Source organism: Bos javanicus, chromosome 7 (genome assembly GCF_032452875.1).
Source record: "Bos javanicus breed banteng chromosome 7, ARS-OSU_banteng_1.0, whole genome shotgun sequence".
NCBI lineage: Eukaryota > Metazoa > Chordata > Mammalia > Artiodactyla > Bovidae > Bos > Bos javanicus.
Window position 1 is genome coordinate 15823915 of NC_083874.1, and position 15524 is coordinate 15839438.

The 15524-nt window shown below is 46.9% G+C and overlaps 1 protein-coding gene across 4 annotated transcripts in view; it reads right to left on the reverse strand.

Moving 5' to 3' along the window:
• The window catches only part of INSR (insulin receptor), a 145750-nt gene that overhangs the window by 50771 nt on the left and 79455 nt on the right, over nucleotides 1–15524 (reverse strand). For all 4 annotated transcript variants that reach the window (XM_061422265.1, XM_061422267.1, XM_061422266.1 and 1 more), the window contains exons 3-4: nucleotides 6207–6528; nucleotides 538–686 (exon numbers count right to left, since the gene is read on the reverse strand). In XM_061422265.1, coding sequence (XP_061278249.1) covers nucleotides 538–686; nucleotides 6207–6528 — 471 coding nt within the window. The remainder of the gene's footprint in view (nucleotides 1–537; nucleotides 687–6206; nucleotides 6529–15524) is intronic.

The following is a 15524-nucleotide window of genomic DNA, read 5'->3' on the forward strand; positions in this document are numbered from 1 at the left end:
TGACAGAATTTCTGGAAACACAGTTCCCAGACCTGCAAAAGAGGTCATGCTATCTGCTTGGTATGGGATGGGGAGGGAGGTGGGAGGCGGGTTTGGAATTGGGGGGGGACAACACATGTACACCCGTGGCTGATTCATGTCAATGTATGGCAAAAACCATCACAAAATCGTAAAATAGTTAGCCTCCAGTTAAATAAACTAATTTTTTAAACTGGAAATGCCTGATGTCCCAGCTCAGTCCTGGACCCACTTCCCTTCTCCTCCCTGCCCCTCCTCGTCCCCACCCCAAGATTCTTATTTTCCAAGCTGAGAGTTGGGACATCAGGCATTTCCATTTTTCTTAATTAATTTATTTTAATTGGAAGCTAATTACTTTACAATATTGTGATGGGTCTAGGACTGAGCTGTGAACCCCAAGTTTGGAAGCACATTATTCCTTGCATGACTCCACTGATGGGTCTCTGGGTTGTTGTCCTGGTGTGCTCAGAGGGAGAGTGGATCCCAGGAGGCGGCAACCCCTCCCCCCAGAGCACTCACTGCCCCCTCGAATGTTGATGATTAAGCTTCCGTTGATGATGGTGCAGCCTCGGAGCTCCTGGGCAGATGTCACTGAATCGATGGTCTTCTCGCCTTCCAGGAGGTGGCATACCTTGGGACAGGGGCCCAGGCAAGGGGTACACATCAAGCTGCAGAAAGAGTGGGGAGAAAGATCAGGACGCACACACACACACACAGCAGAGAGCGTGCTGCACAGGGTCCCAAGTGACCATAAGGCAGAGTGCTTCAACCACAGCACTGCTGACACTGAGGTTGGAGAATTCTCCACTGTTGGGGGCTGTCCTCCACACGAGGGGTGTTAAGCAGCATCCCCGCACTCCCATACTATGCTAACACCACCTCCCATCCAAGGCATGACAGCCAAAAATGTCTCCGAACATTGTCCCCTGGGGAAGGAGGTGCAAAAAGCCCCCTCCAGGTAAGAACCACTGTCTAAAGGGATAGGCTTAGGGCTTTTCTCCAGGGTGACAGGTTCTACAGCATTATCCCAAGGTCAGGGTACTCATGCCAAAATGATGGGGCTTCTGCCTTGTCCCAAAGAGAGGGTCTTCCCACTGTACCCCATGGGGAATCATGTACTACCCTGGAGATAGAACTCACACTATTACAAGGAACTGATGGGACTCCTGACGAAACCATAGTGAACAATTGTGCAGAGCTAATGATTTTACTCCAACTAGTGGTACTCAGGCTGCTACTGCAAGGTGATGGGATGTCTGCTGTTCTATGTGGGGTCTGACCTTCCCTGGTGGCTCAGTTGGTAAAGAATCCATCTGCAATGAAGGAGACTGCCTGCAGTGCAGGAGACCTGGGTTTGATCCCTGGGTTGGGGGGATCTCCTGGAGTAGGTCATGACAACCCACTCCAGTACTCTTGCCTGGAGAATTCCATAGACAGAGGAGTGGTAGGTTACTGTCCACTGGATTGCAAAGAATCAGACACGACTGAAGTGACTTAGCAGGCACACATGCTGTGAAATAGAGATGATAAGAGTATCTGCTTCACAGGGCAGGTGGTGATGAGCACTGAATGACTGAATGATATATGCCATCTAAAGTACTTGGCACTTAAAAAACAAAAACCATTAGTCCTTTGCTATGATGATCACTTTTTACTAGTGGTATCATTGCTACCCTTGTTATTTCTACACCTCTGCCTATTCAATTTTGCAGAAGGATCTTTGTCATGGTGGTATAATAAAGAACACATCTGGTGCCCAGCTCCTGGCACAGAGCTTCAAAAGCCTTGGAATTTCCTGAGTGATAGAAACATCTTTGTTGTGCTAATGAAGTAGTGACCCCTAGTTGCTTCAGGATGAGGGCTGGTCACAAGAAAGGTCAAATGTGTGAGTTGGAAGGTTGCCTCATCGCTTTGACCTCCAGAGAGAGGAGGCTGGAGATAGAGCTCAAATCCATGGCCAGTGATTCAATAGATCACAGCTATATAACAAAACCCCAAGAAAAACCCTGGACACCAACTTAGTCCATTTTTCTGGTTGGTGAGCACACAGCTGTGCTGTAAGGCTGATGTTTCTGATTCCATGAGGGTATGGGAGCCCTGTGTCTGGAACTCTCCCAGCCCTCATCCTCTGTGCCTCCTTAATAATAAAGCTGTAATTGTAAGTGCCTGACATGAAGCTTTTTGACTGCTGAGGCATCTATTTCAAAAGACATGTGTCTTGAGTAAAATGTAACGAAAACAACTAGATAAGGAACAAGGCTGCCCCCACCCCTGAAGGTCCCTCTTTCAGAAAGCCCTGAGGAACCTAGATAACTGACCACTTGATGGACCCTGCCTCTCTCTTCCTGTGCCCCAATTCCTGCTCTTGAGCTTTAAATTCACCACAGAGTGAAGCCATCAAACCCCAGACACTCCGCCCTCAGAACCTAAGAAAAGCAGACCTCCCAAGGGCCACTTCTTCTCTTTCTCTTCCTCTCTCCCTCTCTTTTCCTCTCTCCGTCTCTCCCCCCCCCTCCCCGCCCCGCCTTTTCCTCTGTGTGTGTCTCTCTCCCTCTCTCCCTTCTTCCTTCCCCTTCCCACAACCTCACTGTGTGGCCCTCCAGGACCTGTGAATAACAAACCTTGCTCTTTAAAGTTGCCTGATGGTTTCTTGCTGAAGCGCAGCAAGAGTTGGCCCAGCCATAAATAGGGCACCCCCCGGGGGCAGTGTCTGCAAAGCTAGCTATAGGTGATGTACACTTAGGTGAGCTCCGTAGGCACCCTAACCCAGGGTGCTACCATCCATAGGCTTGGACCATCAGCCTTTTTCTTTTAGCTCTGTGAGTTGTCCCAGCAAATTATTGAACCCAGTGGGTTTGTGGGAACCTCAAAATTTATAGCCAACCAATCAGCAGTGTGGGCGCTCTTGCATGTGTGTGTGCTAAGTCGCTTCAGTCATGTCTGACTCTTTGTGATGCCAAGGACTGTAGCCCACCATGCTCCTCTGTCCATGGGATTCTCCAGGCAAGAATACTGAAGTGAGTCACCATGCCCTCCTCCAGGGGATCTTCCCAACCCAAGGATCAACTCGGCATTTCTTATGTCTCCTGCATTGGCAGGTGGGTTCTTTACCACTAGTGCCCACGTGCCTGCCCTGGGGACCCCCAAAGTGTGGCTGGCATGTGAAGTAAAGCCAGTCCGGTGGAGGACCAAGCCTTTAACTTGTGGGTCTGATGCCAACTCCAGGTGGTTGATGTTGACATCTATTGTAGTACACCCAGCTGGTGTCAGAGCAGCTGGGGTGGAAACAGAATAATGACCAAATGTTTGGGTTCTTTTGTTGGTTCTACAAATATTCACTGAGCACTTATCATGTGACAGATGATCCTCCAGGCCAGGGATAAGCAAACTACAGCCCGTGGGTCAGCTCCAGCTGGCCACCTGTTGTTGTAACTAGCACTGTATCAGAACACACCCACTGGTTTGAGTACCATCTATGACCATTATCACTCTATAAGGCTAGAGTAGAGTAGCCGCAACCATATGGCCCTCAGAGCAGAAAATATTTACTATCTGGCCCTTTGCCAATGCCGGTTGTAAACCGCAGGCACACAAGTGAACAAACAACCAACTTTCCCTGTGGGAAATTCACATGTTCTTTTCCAGCCAAGAAATGGAGTCTTGCTTCCTCATCCGTGGAATCTGGGTGTGGCCCTCTGAATTGCTTTGGCTGAGGCATTAGCACATGTGACACAGAAGTGGCTTAAGAAGTACTTACACAGTTTAAAGCCTGCCGTTCCTGGCTACACATGGAGAGAGGCCCCAGCTGCCTGTGCAGGGTATGAGTGGCTAGGTTGTACCATCCCATCAGAGCCGACCCACGCCGAACCAGATAAACCTCTGGTCAACCCACAAAATCAATAGAAACCATAAATGAGTGTTGTTATAAGTTACAAAGTACTGGGGAGGTTTGTTACACAGCAAGAGCTAGCTGATACATTTCTGAAGCCTACGGTCTCATTGGCGAAAATTAACAAATGGACAATGAAAATATCAGCCAGTGGTAAACAGCACGAAAAGAGTTAAAATGGAGAGATGTGCCAAAGGGTAGCCAGATGGTTAATTCAGGCGGGGTGGTCACACAGGAAAGAAATCTCAAAGGAAGTGAATTTTAAGTTGTGATGCCCTGGGTGACCAGGAGAAATCCAGCCACGCAAAGATCAAGAGGCAGAGAATTCTAGAAGGTGGGCGGGGGGTAGGGGGGAAGGACAGGGATGCCCCATACCCATCACACCCTTAACATGCACCCCAAATATCTAATACTCCTCATCTCACTGAAGAGCACCCTACCAGGTATCTCGGAGTAACCATGGATGGAATATAGTGAACCCACATGGGTTCACTGTTCTCTGCTATAAAAACATCAAGAACTACTTCCCAGATAGAGCCACCAGAAAGAAAGAAAACATATCTGGCCCCATTTGATATCAAACCACATAAGAAAACATGACAGCCCTTAAGTCTTCCACAAAATAAAAGCTTCAGAAGAAAAAAAAGTTTTTTTAACTGACAAAGTAACATACTGCCATGTTGCGTGCTGGGTCACTTCAGTCGCGTCCAACTCTTTGCAAACTCCATGTGACTGTAGCTCGCCAGGCTCCTCTGTCCATGGGATTCTCCAGGCAAGATACTGGAGTGGGCCGCCATGCCTTCCTCCAGGGGATTTTCCCGACCCAGGGATTGAACCCAAGTCTCTTATGTCTCCTGCACTGGCAGGCAGGTTCTTTACCACTAGCAACACCTGGGAAGCCCTCAACTACTGCCAGAATGGGTCATAATTAACATCCCCCTCTTTCCCCTCTTTCATTCAGTAGAGGTCCCAAGCATCATCGGACAAGTCGTTAATTTCCTGGGGCTTCAATCCTGGGGCCACTGCCATCAGGAAAACATCAAAGGAAGTTGCTCTATTTTTCATATCTTTGTTATGATCAGGAAAAAAAAAAAAACCCTTCTTCTATTTAAAGCCAGTGTCTTTTAGTGGAAGATGTTAATATCCTTGCTTTATTTCAAACATGAAACAAATAAATAAATCAAGAGGAATATGGTCATTTCCCCAATCTTACTGATAAACTGGCCCCAAAAAAGAAAAAAAATAGCTCTGTGTGGAATGCAAAGGTGATTTATAGGAGCCTATTTTTGGTCCACAAAGCCACGTGATAGGTTTTATCAAAAACGAGGGAAACAAAACATACTGTACTTGCAGGTTTCACAAACACTCAGGGAGCAGCTCCTGGGAGCCAGAATAAAGGTTGTTTTCCTTCCCATCTTCCCCACCCAGGGCAATAAAATTTCCCACCAGAACACTCTCACTTGGCTCATTTCCAAGTCTGAAGAGGGAAGATGTTTTACGTAAGCAGGTCAGCTCAAGGCCCCTTGACGTGCGTCTATCTCTGATTTGTTTTTGTGTTGTTTTGTGGCATTTTTTTTTCTCAGACCTTCAACACAAAAACCAGGAAATGGATTTTTTTTAAAAACTCTGTTCCAGCCCCAAGCCCCCAAAATAGCTCATCCGAGAAGCTAACAGCGTGAACAAAAAGTCTGAGGTGTGGGGAGGAAATCTGACTCACCCCTGGGGAGAGAAAACCCTGCTTTTTCTCACCCAAATAGTAGGAAATGGTTTGATGGTATTGTCCTTCAAAAGACAACAAAGCCTTGAGAATAATCTAGAATTGAGTCCTTCTTCCTTGCACTCCAGGCTAACCTCAGGACACGATCCAGATCCAGTTTGGAGAAAACACTTAAAAAATCTGAGCTCTGACCTGGGTTGTGATAGACAGTTCCATCAGTGGGAGCAATCAGGCCATATAAAGGACTGTATATGAAACTAAGGACTTCTGTTTCCAATGAAAAGCACAGAAAGCTTTCAATTTTTGGTATGCAAGATGCCAAAAGTATTTACTATCTGGCCCTTTGCAAGAGAAAGGTCATTGACTCCCTCTCCAAAGGCCAGTGCCCAAAACCAGGAGGCCAGAATGGCATCTGAGAGACCCAACCGTGTCACGCATCATCAGCAGCTTCCTCGCTCATAGCCAATCAACTCTAGCTTCTCACACAATTTTAATAGGTGGTGCTACCAGCACCAACCCCATGTTCCTTTCCCTCTTGACAACCTGCCCTCTGCCCCCTGGGAACCCACACTCAGGACTCACTTGCTGGAATTCATCGTGTAGCCAGAGGGGCACTCGGGGATGCACTTGTTATTGTGAATGACATACTGGTGGCAGCCTTGCCTCCGAGAGTTCTTGCATTTGTTGTGCAGGTCCTGGCAGAAGCTGAAGTTCACGCAGCGCCAGTCTTGGAAGTGGTAGTAAGGGGGCGGGCAGGTCTCCACACACCTGCCGTCCAGGTAGAAGTTGCGACAGGCCACACACTTGGTGGGGTCGTCGGGCTCTGAGCAGTTGCCCAAGCACTCGCTGTGGCAGCAGAGACCCTCAGAGGTGCAGCCATGTGACTTGCAGATGGTCGGACACACTGGAGAGAGAAAGAAAACAGCTGGTCAACGGCTTTACCAATGCCACGACAGCAACTTGAGAGGAGGAAGTGCAAGCCAAACAAAATCATGTCAGCAATGGCTCACTTCTACAGTACATGTTGCCTGCTGGTTAAAAATACAAATTTCTGGACTTCCCTGGTGGCTCAGTGGTAAAAAATCTGCCTGCCAATGCAGGGGACTCAGGTTCCATCCCTGGCCCAGGAAGATCCCACGTGTCAAGGAGCAACTAAGTCTGTGCCCCACAACTACTGAGCCACTGCTCTAGAGCCCAGGAGCTGCGACTACCGAGCCCGTTTGCCACAACTACTGAATTCCGTGCACCCTAGAGCCCATGCTCTGCAACAAGAGAAGCCACCACAGTGAGAAGCCGATGCAGAGCAACTAGAGTAGCCCCCGCTTGTCACAACTAGAGAAAAAGCCCACACAGCAACAGAGACCCAGCCCAGCCAAAAATAAATAAATATGTATTTTAAAAAATGCTAGTTTCTGATGTCCCAACTCCCAGGCATAACTATTAACTCGTTTCAGCCCCCAAACCAGTGATGTGCTCTTAAACGTTTAACAACTTCTTCACTGAGTGGAGTAGAGAACCTCTTGCTTTAAAGCACTGGCCAATTTCCATGGTGTAAATATTCCCACCAGGGTCCTTTTCAAGCTACCCCACCTAAAGTTACTGAAAGTGAAGCCAGCGAGAGATCTACAGTAGCACAGCATTAAATAATACATCCAATCACATAGAAACAGTAGTAGCAAGCAACCTCAAAAGCATAATCATAGAAAAAAGTACTGAGATGATTAGGAAGCGATAAGTACGAAATATTTTCTTTGATTTTTAACATAATTTCTTTAATTACAAGTTGATGTTATTTAAATTTTAATACCAGCTTGCTGGGAGATTGGGATTGACATATATACTCCAGGGCTTCCCTGGTGGATCAGATGGTAAAGAATCTACCGGCAATGTGAGAGACCCAGGATCAATCACCGGGTCTGGAAGATAACCTAGAGAAGGAAATGGCAACCCATTCCAGTATTCTTGCCTGGAGAATTACATGGACAGAGGAGCCTGGCGGGCTATAGTCCCTGGGGTCTCAAAGAGTCGGACATGGCTGAATGACTAACACTTTCACTTCCACACGATTGATATTGTGTATAAAATAGATAACTAATGAGAACCTACTGTGCAGCACAAGGAACCCTACTCAGGACTCCGCGGTGACCTAAACGGGGAAGGAAATCCACGAAAGAGGGGATATATGTATATGTATAGCTGATTTACCTTGCCGTACAGTAGAAACTAACATGACACTCTAAAGCCACTATACTCCAATAAAGTTAAAAAAAAAAAAAAGAAAAGACTAGAAACAAACAGAATTACCAGCTTGTTTAAGAAGCAGTCTGCACATTTCCTGAAAATTACACAATTGCCTTGAGCAAGTCTGCTCCTGCATGTAGCTGCCATACTGGTATAAACACATACATCCTGATCTACATTTTCTCCATTTTACAATGAGGAAACTGAGGTGAGAGGAGGTTAAGCAAATGTCCCAAAGGTTTATTTGTGCTTCAGCGCACATTTGCTTACACATTTGATCCAGATGTTTACAACCTCTATGGGAACACAATGGCCACAGAGTTTGCCTTTAGGCCCACGAGTCTAATGGAGGAGGCATATTCATTATTTAAAAGCATAACTGCAGGGACTTTCCTGTTGTCCAGTGGTTAAGAATCCACCCTCCAATGCAAGGGATGCAGGTTCGATCCCTGGTTGGGGAATTAGGATCCCGCACGTGGTAAGGCAACTAAGCCTGTGCACTGCAACTAGAGAAAGCCTGCACGCCACATTGAAGATTTAGCATAGCCCCAAAATAATAATAACAATTTTTAAATTAAAAAAAGAAGTATAACTGCATACACAGCAAGCACTGTGCCGAAGGGAAGTGGAGGTGGTATTTCTGCTGTGACCTGCAAGAGATGATGAACCGGGCAGAGACTGTGCTTGGATTTCTATGCCTGGAGTTTCTTATTTGATGCAATTGAACTTGTCCACTGAAGGCTGGACTCCACTCTGGTGTTCTCCAGCAGCTTGTAACACACTCTTTCTCCTGACATCTCACTACTCATGACTTCCTGCTTGCCCCTGATTTTGGTCCCTCAGTATCTGGCCTGGACCTCCACGACCAGCCTTCCCTTCCCAGGCTGCCAGCAAATTTGTCCCTGGACCGATGGTTCCTCTGAGGCCACAAGCAGAGCCTGTTCCCCAAGGATGCCTTCTTTGCTCACTTCCTGCATAGCTCAAAACACGGTTTGGAAGCTGGGACATGGTCTTCACCCCCAAATCCCCAGGACCCTCGAGAGCTGCAGTGAACATTACGGCCCACATGGACACCACCGACCAGACCCAGAGAACTTAAAAGGCCTCTGAAGCTACATTTCCACATGAGGACTGGTGTTGGGTGGAACTTTCTGCGTTGACAGAAATCATCTCGATCTGCGCTGATCAACACGGTAGCCAATTCCCTGTGGCTGCTGAGTGTGGTTAGTGTAATGAGGAACACATGTTTTTTTTAATTGTGGCAAAATATGCATAAAACTGACCATCTTAACCAATTGCAAACGCACAGCTCAGTAGCATTAAGTACATTCACATTGTTGTACAACTATCCCCAGAACTTTCTCACCTTCCCAAACTGAAACTCTGTCTCCAAGAAACACTGATCCCCGCATACCCTCCCCCAGGCCCTGACCCTCACCATCTACTTCCTATCTCTACAGATCTGACTCCTCTCGGGACCTCCAGTGAGCAGAATCAGACAGTGCGTGTCCTTTTGTGTCTGGCATATTTCACTGAGCATCACGTCCTTAGGGCTTCCCTGGTGGCTCAGTGGTAAAGAATCCACCTGCCTATGCAGGAGATGCAGTTTCGATCTCTGGGTTGGGAAGATTCCCTGGAGAAAGAAATGGCAACCCACTCCAGTATTCCTGCCTGGGAAATCCCATGGACAAAGGAGCCTGGTGGGGCTTCAGCCCACGGGGTTGCAAAGAATCAGACATGACTTAGCGGCTAAACCACAACACATCCTCAAAGTTGATCCATGTTGTAGCAGATGTCAGAATCCCCTTTTTAACAGAGGCAGAATTCCCACTGACAGCATCACCATGGTGCTTGCGTGCGTGTGTGCTAAGTCACTTCAGTTGTGTACAACTCTTTGTGATCCTATGGACTGTAGCCCACCAGGCTCTTCGGTCCATGGGATTCTCTAGGAATGGGAGTGGGTTGCCATGCCCTTCACCAAATGGGTGCTTGACTACAACTTAAAAAGGAGGGAAATGTCTATACACAATAAGATGAGCTTGGATAACTGTCACTGCTGAAATTTATACAATGAAAATCAATCCTATAGGTCAAGAAGGGGGAAAATCCAAGCTTTGCAAGGGGTTCGTAGGCAAATGTTTCTGGAACTTTAATTCTCCTTAAGATTGTCATGATCCAAAGGTGTGTGTGGGGGCGGGGGTGGGGAAGCCATGGAATAAGAGATGTGAAGGGACTTCCCTGGTAGTCCACTGGTTAAGAATCCGCCTGCCAATGCAGGGACACAGGGTTGATCTCTGATCCGGGAAGATTCCGCATGCCTCGAGGCAACCAAGCCAGTGCATCGCCACTACTAAAGCCCACGCACCCTAGAGAAGCCATGGCAATGAGAAGCTTGTGCACTGCAGCTAGAGAGTAGCCCTCACTCACTGCAACTAGAGAGAGCTTGTGAAGCAGTGGAGACCTAGCACAGCCAAAAATAAATAAATAAATATTATTTTTTTTTAATTACATGGAAAATTTAGAGCATCTGTGCCCAAGTGCATCATCTGATTTTTCTGTGTGGATCCAGAAAGAACTAAGAAACTGTAACAGGAGCAGGATGGAGTTAACCCACCAATGGCTGTGGAGGTTCTTGAGGGTTTCCATACCCCCCATTAGATTCTTTGTTATTGTTCAGTTGCTCAGTCGTGTCCAGCTCTTAGGGACGCCATGGACTACAGCATGTCAGGCTTCTCTGTCCTTCACTATCTCCCTGAGTTTGCTCACACTCATGTCTATTGAGCTGATGATGCCATCCAACCATTTCATCCTCTGTCGCCCCCTTCTGCTGCCCTCAGTCTTTCCCAGCATCAGGGTCTTTTCCAATGAGTTGGCTCTTTGCATCAGGTGGCCAAAGTATTCGAGTATTAGAGTCTTACTTAATTATAATAAAGACTCCAGCAGGGACAGCAGGTAAGTAACATTATCTCCATCTCACAGAGAAGACTTTTTACTTAGCTGAGACCCAGCAGGGCCAAAGCCGTAACTTCTATCTTTTGGCTCTGAACACGATACTCCTAGGTTTAAACAATGAAACAGGCATCCACAGGGTCCACCCAGTCAAGGAGGAGTGACCTGCATATAGTTCTCCACCCACAGGCATGCCACAAAGGTTTCTGTAAAGCACCCATGACAGCCTCAGTTTTCTTGTCTGTCAAATGGGGATGATAACCTCTTAACTCCTTCTCACACCTAAAAGAAGGGATGTGGGCAAGGCACTAGATTATTTAATAGGCAAGTATAGGTTTGATAGCAGTTATTGTGGGCAATAGTATTCTCATCATTATTAATAATCTGTCCACAGGAACCGAAGGAACTCAATGGCAGGAAGCAATACAGAAGGCAGACAATTATCTAGGATCCATGAAGACTCCACCCTCTGGAAAAGCACACGTGTGAGCAGGAAGGAGTCTGTTTCCTGGGCTGGGGCTGCCTCTGAGGGTCAGCACTTCGGTTCAAAAGAGCTGTTGGCAAAGATCTACCAAAAACTTCCCAGACACATAAACCTTCCTGCCTAGACAATGCTAAGAAAAAATGACCCGAAGCTCACACACAAGGCCAGAGGCTGCTCACAGGGCCATTCAGACTTCTTCTGGAGCCCTGCCTAAGAGGTCCACCTGAGAACAATTTCATTCTCCAGCAAAAGAGCTGGCAAGATTTTCCCACAGAAGGTCACAAAGCAAATGTTCGGGCCATATGTTCCATGCCACAACAAGTGCACTCTGTGTGAAGACAGCCTCAGAGAAGACCTATGGGTTCAAACACATTGTGTCCAATAAAACTTTATTTACACAAGCAGGCAATGGGCTGGATCATTTGTCAACCCCTTCCCCCGTGAAACTTACCTGTGATTGATTTACTATTTCTACTGGGGCCTCAACTCCAGAAAGCCAGATGTTAACTTAGAGATGGATATGTTGTAAATCATTTTTATCCCAGAGAAGAAATAATCTGCAATGATGACAGGTTTATTGCCCCCCTGGGACAGTAACGTCCTCATATCTAACTTTGTGCTCCTGGTTTAGTGATGACAAATGCTTTGGCTTTACCATCCCAGCTAGTGCCCTTGCTAAAGGGTTAAAAGTGCTGCCTGGTGTTCTTTTTGGTTTGTTTGACTGGTTGGTTGGGGGATTTGTTTGTTTGCCTAACAGTTGTGTTTTTTAACTTTTGAAGACTATACTCTGATAACAATAAGGCAGCTCTGGGTGTCTTCCATCTGTTTCCAAGTACTTTATCTTATTTAGCAGAAATGCCACTGGTGGTTCCCCCCCACCCACCCTTCGTCCCAGGTTGAATTATGAAAACCAGGCATTTGGCAAGATGAGAATGGAGGAGGGGTCTGACTCTCCCCTCCCTGTGCCCCTTGCCCTGCCCCCGTTCATAGACACCAAATGAGTCCCCAACACATAGCACACTCACCACACACCAGCCCTGGCTCAAAATGTCATGCCCTCCCCTCCAAGCTGTTCCTTCCAGAGAGGATGGCAGTCTTTTCAAGAAAATGCCAAGAAGCCCAGGAGCTGTGGACCTTCCCAGGACAGGTTCATGACTCGTGTGTAATGGAAAATCCACCCAGACCTCCCCCTTCCAACCACACAGGTTCCTTGTTCACCCATCTCCCGTCCCCCACCCTCCCACCCTAGCTGCCTTGGCCTGCTGGCCCCAATATCCTCCCAATTCTCCCTAAAGTTTCCAAAAGCTCCTGGCCTCCAACTTCACTAGAGGAGAAGCAGCCACTACCTTCCTGAAACTTTCACCTCCAGTGGCTTTTTCACTCCAACCCACTGAGAAGATTGAAAAGTGAATTCTAAACAAACCGCAAGAAGGCATCCTCTGGTTGAACTTCCCGAAGTAAAGTGGAAGGCTCCTGACCAAATGACCCTTTCTCCAGAGAGAAATCTACAGAAATGCCAGTTGGCTTAAGACAGGTGATATGGGGGACTTCCCTCATGGTCCAGTGGTTAAGAATCTGCCTTCCAATGCGGGGGATGCAGGTTCAAACCCTGGGCAGGGAACTAAGATCCCACATGCAGTGTGGGCAACTAAGCCCATGTGCCACAACTACTGAGCCTGTGTGCTCAAAGCCCACATGCCACAACTGCAGCCCACAACTGGAGAAAAGCCCCCATGACACAACAAAGACCCAGAGAAGCCAAAAAGAGAAAAAGAAAGAGAGAGAAAGGGGTGGTATGAAGCAAAGGAAGCAGGTGCAACTTGACCCCGGTATATCTACTTCTAGGAATTATCCTGCAGACAAGAGAGCATATGTGCACCTAGATGCCTAGACAGGGATATTCTGTGCCCTACAATACATTAGCCGTTGGGGTTTGCAACAGCAAAAGCCTGTAAACAGCATAAAGGTCCAAGACAGGAGACTGTGTAGATAAATTAATGTGGATCAAAGGGATGGAATAGCACACAGCTGTGAAAATGGAGGCAGCTCGATGTATTTTAATGTTGGAATCACTTCCAAGATAGCATTAAGGGGGAAGAAGTATCTAAAGAATATAGCTTGTTAGTGGGAAAAGGAACAAGACATACACTGTGGGACTCGGAAATGGACAGCTAGTTTGGGAAACAGTTTGGTCATTTCTTATAAAGTGACACATACTTCTGATCCTTACCACAGAACCTAGGGGTTTAGCCAAGTGAAGTGAAGAACAAAACAGAACATTTAGGTTCACACAAAGACCCGTATGGGAATGTGGATACGTTCATCATCACTGCAAGTTCAGTTCAGTCGCTCAGTTGTGTCCGACTCTTTGTGACTCCATGAACTGCAGCACGCCAGGCCTCCCTGTTCATCACCAACTCCCGGAGTCCACCCAAACTCATGTCCATTGAGTCAGTGATGCTATCCAACCATCTCATCCTCTGTCGTCCCCTTCTCCTCCTGCCCCCAATCTTTCCCAGCATCAGGGTCTTTTCAAATGAGTCAGCTCTTCGCATCAGGTGGCCAAAGTATTGGAGTTTCAGCTTCAACATCAGTCCTACCAATGAACACCCAGGACTGATTTCCTTTAGAATGGACTGGTTGGATCTCCTTGCAGTCCAAAGGACTCTCAAGGGTCTTCTCCAACACCACTGCTCCACTCCAAAAGCATCAATTCTTCAGCGCTCAGCTTTCTTTATAGTTCAACTCTCACATCCATACATGACCACTGGAAAAACCATAGCCTTGACTAGACGGACCTTTGTTAGCAAAGTTATGTCTCTGCTTTTTAATATGCTGTCTAGGTTGGTCGTAAAACTGGAAACCAAACTAAATATCCCTCAGCTGGGGAATGGATAAACACTGTATCTCCATACAATGAACTCTGCTGCTGCTGCTAAGTCGCTTCAGTCGTGTCCGACTCTGTGTGACCCCATAGACAGCAGCCCACTAGGCTCCTCTGTCCCTGGGATTCTCCAGGCAAGAACACTGGAGTGGGTTGCCATTTCCTTCTCCAATGCAAGAAAGCGAAAAGTGAAAGTCAAGTCGCTCAGTTGTGTCCGACTCTTGGCGACCCCATGGACTGCAGCCCACCAGGCTCCTCCATCCATGGGATTTTCCATACAAGAGTACTGGAGTGGGTTGCCATGCCTTCTCCGACAATGAACTCTAGAGAGCAGTCAAAAAAGAATTAAGTCCCAATCTCCCACCATCACCACCCCTTTCCCCGCCGGTGTCCATACATTTCTTTTCTGTTTCTGCTTTGCAAATACGTTCATCTGTACCATTTTTCTAGATTCCACATATATGCGTTAATATCTGACATTTGTTTTTTTCTTTGGGATTGACATATATACACTACTAAGTATAAAATAGATAACTAATGAGAACCTACTGTATACTACAGGGAACTCTACTCAGCGCTCTGTGGTGACCTAAATGGGAAGGAAATCCAAAGAGAAGGGGGAATATATGTATACATGGGGCTTCCCAGGTGGCACTAGCGGTAAAGAACTTGCTTGTCAATTCAGGAGATGTAAGAAACGCAGTTTCAATCCCTGGGTGAGGAAGATTCCTAGAGTAGGAAACTCACTTTAGTATTCTTGCCTGGAGAATTCCACAGACAGAGGAGCCTGGCAGGCTACAGTCCATGGAGTTGCAAAGCACATGACTGAGCACACACACACACATGTATTCATATAGCTGATTCACTGTGTTGTACAGCAAACACTAACACAACATTGTAAAGCAACTTTACTCCCCCAAAAAATTTTTTTAATTTAACTGCTGATTCCCACAACACGGAGATGAATTTCAAATGCATCATTTTGAGTGTGAAAAGCTAGTCTCCAAAGATACACATTCTATGATTCCCTTTATGTGACATCCTGGGAAAAGCAAAACTCTAGAGACAATGGACACATCAGTGGTAACCAGGGGCTGGAACTGGAGAAGGCTGACTGCAAGCAACAGAAAGAAATTTGCAGCAGGGGAGTGACCAGACCATCCCATACCTTGACTGTAGTGGTGGTTACATGACGATAAAGAAAAAAGTGTTAGTTGCTCAGTTGTATCCAACTCTTTGCCACTCCCTGGACTGTAGCTCACCAGGCTCCTCTGTCCATGGAATACTGGAATGGGTTGCCATTCCCTTCTCTAGGGGATCTTCCTGACCCAGGGATTGAATC